Raw genomic sequence first — 9,454 nt, forward strand, 5'->3', positions numbered from 1 at the left:
GAATTAAAAACGCACCGGGCGCAGTACCCCCCCACGGCCACAAGAGGGGGGCAAATATCTCACAACGGGTAAGGGCTAGTATAAAGAATGGGCCAGTCTTGATACTAGTAAAAGGCCTTATGATGATATTTATTTTCAGGAGGGCCTGTGGTTCTGGAGTGATGGAACAACGTTTGATTATGAGAACTGGGCCGGCGGAGAACCATCCGGAGGGCAACACTGTTTGGCCATGAACTGGCGTGGTAAGTGAGTGACCGGCTGTGCAAAAGTGGTTGTGTAAATATTTGTGTTCTGCATTGTGTTGTGTGTGTGTGTGTGTGTGTGTGTGTGTGTGTGTGTGTGTGTGTGTGTGTGTGTGTGTGTGCGTGTGTGTGTGTGTGTGTGTGTGTGTGTGTGTGTGTGTGTGTGTGTGTGTGTGTGTGTGTGTGTGTGTGTGTGTGTGTGTGTATATATATATACTAGAATTTCGCGGGCCTTCGGCCCGCTCATCCTAGCGGCGCGCAGCGCAAATTGGAGGAAGGAAATTGTGAGAGGTAGACAAAGTCACAACATTTAAAATGTTGGTCTCAGTGTATTTTTTATGGAGTCTGAGTGTATTTGTAGGAAAGAATTGTCATGGCTGGTTCTTGCCTTGACAAACATTCGGAGCAGGAGACGTGCGAAAGATGAACAATATATGATTTATTAAATAATAGGCCTATATAAGGAACTAAAAAGAACTGCAGTACTTAACATAACAAATTATATGGAATGTGTAGTCAGTGAGTCAGTGGTGTAGGTGTAGTGTATGGATGTGTGATACATGGTGTGGTGCATGTGTGGATGGAAAGAACAATCAAACATAAAGGAACGGAGGCATGGAGGCTAATGAAGGGAGTGGAGGCAGCAGGTGTGGCTCCTCTGGATCTCTCTTCTCAACTGGGATGAGTGTGGTATTTATGGCCTCTGGGAGACACCGGGCCCAGGTGCTCTCCCATCAGCCATCGGGCCAATGCCCTACCCAGGCTCACCTACAGGATGAAAGTTAGGCAATAGGCAGGCACATCCACTACTCAGTATGTGTGTGGGGTATCACACTCCCCCCCCCCCCCTTAAAGTCGTGGTCCCAATAGGAACCATGACTGTCCATTTATCCTACATACATTTACTATACATGAAATGAATTAACATGTTACATTTTACAATTAAGTGCACTATATTCATCAAATGTATACCTACGGTTAATTAACGAAAATGTCCCACTAATCAAAAGATTTTACATTTTACAATGAAGTGCACTATATCATTTTTAACATGTTGTTAAAGGAACAATTATATTGGGCAGCTGATCCAGAGGAGGGCGTGGAGGAGTGGGGTGATGTGGAAGGGGTGTTTCTGGTTCCAGAGATTGTCATGGTTGAGCTTGTAGAAAAGGAGACAGAAAAGTTTGTCAGTAGAGCCTGCATAATGGGAGAAACATGTCCACCAGGGCAGACGTGAAACAAAGGATAGTGATTTGTTTGATCATAATCATGTTCAGGTTAGCATCAGTTTTATATTATTCAGAAATGACATGTGTAGAAATGACATATGTAGCAATGCAACAGCCTTACGTGAATGGGGATTGTAGGGCCAGGAAGCACAGCGCGAAGCAAGGCTTGAAAAACCACATTGGTAGTATGATGTTCCGGCTGTCTTTCTTTCTGCTTTATGGCATAGGTGAGAGCTTCTGTGGGAGCAAAGGTTGACAAAGTCAAAACATGTAAAATGTTGGTCTCAGTGTATTTTTAATGGAGTCTGAGTGTATTTGTAGGAAAGAATGTTAATGTTAACAGTGAACGCAGTTGTTGTGGAAAGGCCAACTTAGTAAAGGAACACTTATATTGGCCAGCTGATCCAGAGGAGGGCGTGGAGGAGTGGGGTGATGTGGAAGGGGTGTTTCTGGTTCCAGAGATTGTCATGGTTGAGCCTGTAGAAAAGGAGACACAGATAAGGGATGACTCAAGCACAAAATGTGAGTGTTAATGTTAACAGTGAATAGTAAAAGAAGCTGCAGTTTTGGTCAGTAGAGCCTGCATAATGGGAGAAACATGTCCACCAGGGCAGACGTGAAACAAAGGATAGTGATTTGTTTGATCCTAATGATCTTCAGGTTAGCAGCAGTTTTATATTATTCAGAAATGACATGTGTAGAAATGACATATGTAGCAATGCAACAGCCTTACCTCAATGGGGATTGTAGGGCCAGGAAGCACAGCGCGAAGCAAGGCTTGAAAAACCACATTGGTAGTATGATGTTCTGGCTGTCCTTCTTTCTGCTTTATGGCATACGTGAGAGTTTCTGGGTTACCCGTCCTTGAGCTGGCAACATAAAGCTGTCCGTGAGTGAAGACAGGGGACGAAAGCCAGACCCCCACTCTTGTAAGTGTGTGTCCTTGGGATTTGTTGATGGTGGTGGCAAAAGCGGTGCGGACTGGAAACTGCCGTCTGGCCCACACAAAGTAGGAATGTTAATGTTGAGGATCAGCAATGAACTTGATTCTAGGGATCAGGACTTCCTTTTGTGTGGCTGCAATTTTGCATAGCAGCAGTTTGTAATCAACATGTTAAATTGTACAATTAAGTGCACTATATTCATCAAATGTATACCTGAGGTTAATTAACGAAACTGTTCTACTAACCAAAATATTTTACATTTTACAATCAAGTGCACTATGTCATTTTTAACATGTTAGATACACTACTACAATACTTCAAAGTGTAAAACACCCTTAGAGCCCTGGCCTTGCAACACGTGGACCCTCCTCCCCCCCCAACAGTGAACACAGTTGTTGTGGAAAGGCCAACTTAGTAAAGGAACAATTATATTGGGCAGCTGATCCAGAGGAGGGCGTGGAGGAGTGGGGTGATGTGGAAGGGGTGTTTCTGGTTCCAGAGATTGTCATGGTTGAGCCTGTAGAAAAGGAGACACAGAAAAGTTTTGGTCAGTAGAGCCTGCATAATGGGAGAAACATGTCCACCAGGGCAGACGTGAAACAAAGGATAGTGATTTGTTTGATCATAATGATCTTCAGGTTAGCAGCAGTTTTATATTATGTGTAGAAATGACATATGTAGCAATGCAACAGCCTTACCTCAATGGGGATTGTAGGGCCAGGAAGCACAGCGCGAAGCAAGGCTTGAAAAACCACATTGGTAGTATGATGTTCTGGCTGTCCTTCTTTTTGCTTTATGGCATAGGTGAGAGCTTCTGGGTTACCCGTCCTTGAGCTGGCAACATAAAGCTGTCCGTGAGTGAAGACAGGGGACGAAAGCCAGACCCCCACTCTTGTAAGTGTCTGTCCTTGGGATTTGTTGATGGTGGTGGCAAAAACGGTGCGGACTGGAAACTGCCGTCTGGCCCACTCAAAGTAGGAATGTTGAGTATCAGAAATGAACTTGATTCTAGGGATCAGGACTTCCTTTTGTGTGGCTGCAATTTTGCACAGCAGCAGTTTGTTGTTGAGGGTTCTCAGGAAAAACAGTTTGGTGCCATTGCAGAGTCTGAAGTGTGATTTATGGACAATTAAAGGAGTTCAGTGTAAACAATGTTGTCAGTTTTGCCCTCATCATTATTGTCTATTAAAACTTTGACAGCACTGGCTTTCTTTCCCCTAGAGAAGGCTGTGTACAGTTGGCCATGTGCGAACACAGGCTGAGGCAAGTAGATGCCAACTCTGTCATTTTCCTGGCCCTGACCTTTATTTATGGTAACGGCGAAAGCTAACCTGACAGGGAATTGTCGTCTGATGAAGGTAAAGGGAAACTCCTCACCTCTGTCATAGTGCGGGATCCTTGGAAGGAAGATTCTTTCACCTCTGTTTGTCCCTAGTGCAATTTCACACTCAAGTACTTTGTCCATCATCTGCACCAGCACCATTCTGGTGCCGTTCTTGAGAGTGCGGTCGCGACCTGATTGCAAGTTTCTTAGCAGCATGACAGGAGCTCCTAGTTTGAGCTTCAGGTTATGGTCAGGGATTCCAGAGGGTGTTAGTGAGTTGAGGAATTCTATAGGCAGAGAATCCTTGTAGTTGTCCTCTTTAACTGAGTCAGCTGAAAAGTAGATTTTCTCTTGTCCAGGGAACTCAGCTAAGCACCTGTTGTTGATTTCGCGTATGTCCTTGTTTAATGGAGTGTATACAGTGCCTTTAAGAAGGTTGTCTTTGTGGACACAGCCATTGTGCAGGTCAGGAAAGGTGTTTGAAATGAGAGTATCCATATCCTTTACCAAGTGCTGTGGTGGAATGTGGACTTGAATGGCAGTATCTCCATGTGTGATTTTGTCTTCCCCCAAGTCCAGGAGGTAGTTGGCAAACTCCCTCTCAGCTATGTCAGTCCTCATGTTGAAGTGTAGTTTGTGTTCTTTCATGAGAGGATAGAGTGGAGACATTTGGATGCAAGCTCTAACAATTTGGGCTCTGCTTGCTCTCTTGATAACGGGGAGTGTCTGCCTAGGGTCTCCACCTAACAGGACAGTTTTGCCACCCCAAGGTTGGTCAGAATGCATCAGGTCCCTCAGTGTTCTTTCCACGCACTCTACATTGAAGCGGTTAACACTGAAGATCTCGTCCCAAATGATTATGCTGCTTTCTTTGATTAGCTTAGCCAGGGAGGACTCAGCTTTTATGGCACAGACGGAGTCTTCAAAGATAGGGATTGGTATTTTAAATCTTGAATGAGCTGTCCTGCCACCCTCAAGGTTCTGAGCAGCTAAGCCTGTGCTGCCAACACACAGCACAATGCCATTCTGTGCTCTAATGTTGGCTGCAATGACCTTAAATGTAAAGGTTTTGCCATAGCCTGCTGGGGAGTTGAGAATGAATTGTCTTGTGATGGTGTCCTCTTTTGGTGCATTCACTGCCTGATAAACCGCCTGGCAGAGTGCCATCTGTTCCACATTCAGTAGAGGACTAAGCAGCTGTACAATTTCTTCTTGTTCTGTGTTGTTGAATCTTTCTGATGTGAAAATTTGTGTCAGCTTTTCCTGCTCAGTTAGTGGTGTTGGCTGTGGCATGTCCGTGTAGTTGGATAGACGATTTCCCATTTGTGAGAGCTCATCATCCAGTGCAAGTAGTACCTGGTTGTGGATAAATGCCTTGTCTACTGCATCTGTAGGGCACATCTGTGCAGTGGCTTCTGCATGGAGGAAGTCATCACTGAGCTTTTCGAAGAATTCTTCAAAGAGGTGTTTGGGCTGTGATGGGTGACAGTATTGGAGGATGATAGCAAAGGTTTCTCTGAGTTTTCTTGAGGATGCATAACTTGAGACTTCATGCATGGCAGTGATCCATTCTCCATCGTCCTCCAGCAAGCCCATGGCTCGTGCTGTGTCTTTGAAAGTTGTGTAGTGGTTTCCCTCATACACTTTAAGGTCGTCATAGCTTGTTGGTCCCCTGATATGAGCCAGGAGCATTTTTAAGTAGAATCTTTCTCCCTGGAGTACTGATACATTGGACATCCTTCCTATTGTCGTTGGAGTGTGCGTGTGCGTGGATGTTGGAGATCTTTCCTTCCACATGTGGCTGTTTGAATTCCAAGTGTAGTGTTCTGGGATGTCCATGTACAGATGTTGCCTTGCGTGATGGTCACTGACATTTAGCTGGAAGAAGGCCAGTAATGTAGTGGGTTTGGCTGCTGTCAGGGCCTCCTGTGCATGGCCTTCTGTGAAGATGACATTTTGTTGGCCTTCTGTGTGGATAGCGAGACTGAAGACAGCAGGGACTCTGTGCTGGATTTTGTACTCCATTGTTCTCCAGTGTGCGTCATGAGCATCAATTGTCCTGGCATTGATGAATCTGGAAATCTCATCCTTATCTTCAATGGTGACAGTGCCAACATCAACTCCCTTATGGATGTACTTGTAGAGGTACTTGATGGTGTGAAAGGAGCCGACAAATTCAACATTAATGTGGCACTTGTACTTCAGAAGGACCCAGGGGTTGTAAGGCACGACCCATCTGCTGTCGAAGGTAAAGCCGTGCTTGCTAGCAGTGTGACCGTTGATGGGTCTTCTGTACTCTGGGTAGCCATGGCCATTGTGAGGTAGGCGAGTTTCATCACAGTATGCTTTAGGGAATTTCTTGGTACAGATGCCATTGACCATGCAGGGGCTGTTGGGGTTGACTGTTCCACAGGGTCCATGCAGCATTGTTTGAGACACCAGCTCATACAGCTGTGGCTCTGTCTGTGGGTTGGGTATGTCTGCCCTAATGATGTGATCGATGTCATCAACACTCAAGGTCTCATGTAGGAGTAGGAGGATGTGAGCGTGTTTCAGTCCTCTCAACTGTCCCTCAATGGTGTGTACTCTAGCCTTCATGTTCCCAAAGACACCCAACTTAATGTCTTTGAGGAGGTTATCCAAGAACCATTTGAAAACTTTGTTAACAATGTCTGGTCTGTCATTGGGCTGCTGTCCTGGAAAGAGGTTTTGCAGAACACCGTCACTCCGTGGGTTTGCAGTCATGGTGATGAATAAGTCAAAGTTCTTGTATCTGGCTGCTATTGCAAGGGCATCAAGATAGTGCTTGTACAGGTATCTGGGGCTCCCAGTGTGGCTAGCTGGAAGAATGATGCGTTGACCAATGTGGGCAGCCTCAGTCTGTCCTGGCTGGGTTTGTTGAGTAGCCAGGATGTCAGACAGACCTGAATACTGATGTACCCTGTATTTGTCTTGCAGTTCCTTCCTCCTGTAGAAGATCATCCGGCAGCTTTCTATCTTGCTGTACTGATCGCAAAAGTACTCTTGGCCAAGTCTCCCCGACCTCAGTAGAGTGTTGAAGGAGGTAGTTCTGGGATGCATGTGGAATCGGAAGAATTCTTGAAGGCTGACTTTTTGTGTGGTTGAAGTTGCATGAACTTTCATAATGTGATTATCAATGCTGTAGCCGGCATCTCCATGTGGCAAGATTATGGGATAGGCGGTTGGATCATACATAGGATGGAGTGCATTGATTCGTGTTGTTTGTCTCTGATTAGGTGCATTAGCTGCAGTTCTGTAGAGTACAACATCCCTCGGCTGTGTTTGTTCCCCGGGTGCCAGAATAACCACATTAGTCACATCTGGATTAAGATGACGTTTGTGTGCTCCCTGTGAGCTTTTGGCCTTGAACACAATGGTGAAGTCCTCACTTGGGTTGAGGTTGAACATTTCCGCTCCGCTCTTAAAGGACCTGACTAAAGGATTAACTGTTTTCAGGGCATCCTGAATCAAGGTCAAAGTGTCTTCCCTAACTCCATCTCCCCTTGCGTGATGAAGGCGGTTCTTAATTTCATTGTCTTGGTCATAGACAAAGATTTGTGAGTATTTGGGTTTGTGTGTGTTGTCAGGAAAGACTGCTGAGGGAGTGAGGTGGTACATCTGGCCACTCATCTTGAATGGTTGTGGGCCACGTCCTCTGAAGTTCATTTTCGTGCCAGACACAGACTTAGAAGCCATAGAAACCAAGCCATTGTACTGTCTGATGTTGTCAAAGAACTCCCTTGACTGTGGTGACGTTCTGGCAAACAGAGATGTTAGTGCAGGAGGTGGGTCCATGAATGGTTTGAGTTGAATTTGGCCATAACGGCAACAGGCACTGAAGGTTTTTTTTCCAACAGGACCTTTTGACGTCTCCCAGGGGAACATGAGAGCATGGCATGAAATGCAGACCGAGTCCATCCTAGGTGTCTGTAATGGATTGCTGTGTGTAAGTAGTTGAGGTGGTGTCCAGGCTTTTCGGAAGTGTGTTGTCTTTTGTCTGGTCATGCGTGATTGTGGTTCTGTGAAGGTAGATAGGAGAGTATTAATGAGTTATTAGAAGTGATGAGAGTTGTGAAATGTATGCATGTTAGGTCATGGAGTGAATGGTTATCAGCAAAAGTGCAGTACAGGGGTAATGGGAGAAGATGAGTAGTTAGTTACCTGTGGCCAGAGGCGTTTCCAATGAGCGGGTGTGTGTCGTTGTGTGGTGGCTGGCCTCATGATGCTGAGCTGTAAAGGTAGTGGTGAAATGTAAATATTGTGTTGTTAGAAGTAATGATAAACTGCAAGTGTAGGTCATCAATGGAAGAAGTGTTATTTAATGATGGTGTTGTTGCATTAAAGTGACACACACACACACACACACACACACACACACGTATGTTGATAAAATGGAGAATAGGAAAGTGCATGCAAGCACAGAAAGATAACAATGCACAGGCTTGAAAACTATTAAACACAGACAGAAGTTGTCAGAAGCACACACATGCAACATGTTATGAACGTGTGATTACCTGTTTCTGGTGCTGTTGCGTGAGTGGAACGCTTCCGTTTGGCGTTGCGTGTATCTGCTGAAAGTGATGTGCGTTTTTTTCGTGGTCTGATGTGTGTTTCTGGGGGTGATGTGGTAGTTGTCCTGTCCTCATGGCTGGGAGCTGAGATGGTAGGGGAGAAACGTAAATTGTATGTAGTTATGAGAGCTAATGTTATCATCTGTGGTGCAATAGTTATGTAATAATGCTGCTGTGCATTAATGCAGTCAATTTAAATATTTGTGAAGTTGGTAAAGCACACACATGCAACATGTTATGAACGTGTGATTACCTGTTTCTGGTGCTGTTGCGTGAGTGGAACGCTTCCGTTTGGCGTTGCGTGTATCTGCTGAAAGTGATGTGCGTTTTCTTTGTGGTCTGATGTGTGTTTCTGGGGGTGATGTGGTAGTTGTCCTGTCCTCATGGCTGGGAGCTGAGATGGTAGGGGAGAAACGTAAATTGTATGTTGTTATGATAGCTAATGTTATCATCTGTGGTGCAATAGTTATGTAATAATGCTGCTGTTGCATTAATGCAGTCAATGTAAATATTTGTGAAGTTGGTACTACCATGTGGGTAATGATATTAGTGTGTAGTTACCTGTGGCCAGAGGCGTTTCCAATGAACAGGTATGTGTCCGTGTTTGGTGGCTGTCGTCATGCTGCTGTGCTGAGATGGTAGATGAAAAATGTAGATATTGGGTTATGAGAAGTAATGATAAACTGTATGTCAGTAAAATGTGTTATTGCAGAATGTCAGTAGTGCATACATAATGTAACATAGATGTGTACACACACACACACACACACGCACACTGAGCAGGGGGGAGGTGTCACTCTCTGTGTGTCACACGCACACACAGAGCAATGCAATGGGCTGTATAGGAATGAGAAAGCAATAAGCATACATTGACATTGGCAAAGCTGAAGGTGAAATAATGGCATCCCCATGCATCAAATGTCTGTTGTGTAGAAATTCTGAATGTCCATGTAATCTGTGTTTCTGTGGTAAGGCTGCTCCAATTAATTGATGAGTCGTTATGGAGTTGCTGAGTGATTGGCAACTAATGTAGTGATAGATTAATTGAATGGGCCTGAATATATCTGTGTAGGCTGCAACAATGATTTCATAAAGCGTAGTTTAAAATAGTTTTGAACAGGCA

At 44.8% G+C, this 9,454-nt stretch overlaps 1 protein-coding gene and 1 long non-coding RNA gene across 2 annotated transcripts; both read right to left on the bottom strand.

Moving 5' to 3' along the window:
* Positions 1–580: 580 nt before the first annotated feature.
* LOC308319116 lies at positions 581–5,314 on the bottom strand. The gene is made up of 4 exons (XR_013964423.1): positions 3,114–5,314; positions 2,205–2,932; positions 1,593–1,948; positions 581–1,401 (listed from the first exon to the last, which is right to left on the bottom strand). It is a non-coding gene; the product is annotated as an uncharacterized lncRNA (long non-coding RNA).
* Positions 5,315–7,626: 2,312 nt separating this feature from the next.
* Positions 7,627–8,958, bottom strand: LOC308318886 (uncharacterized protein). The gene is made up of 5 exons (XM_080768599.1): positions 8,893–8,958; positions 8,585–8,725; positions 8,275–8,415; positions 7,922–7,990; positions 7,627–7,779 (listed from the first exon to the last, which is right to left on the bottom strand). Exons 1-5 carry the CDS (start codon positions 8,950–8,952, stop codon positions 7,762–7,764), a joined length of 429 nt encoding a protein of 142 aa, XP_080624725.1. The 5' UTR covers positions 8,953–8,958; the 3' UTR covers positions 7,627–7,761.
* Between the last annotated feature and the right edge of the window lie 496 nt (positions 8,959–9,454).

Source organism: Protomyctophum bolini (genome assembly GCF_963924005.1).
Source record: "Protomyctophum bolini genome assembly, chromosome: 7".
Taxonomy (NCBI): domain Eukaryota; kingdom Metazoa; phylum Chordata; class Actinopteri; order Myctophiformes; family Myctophidae; genus Protomyctophum; species Protomyctophum bolini.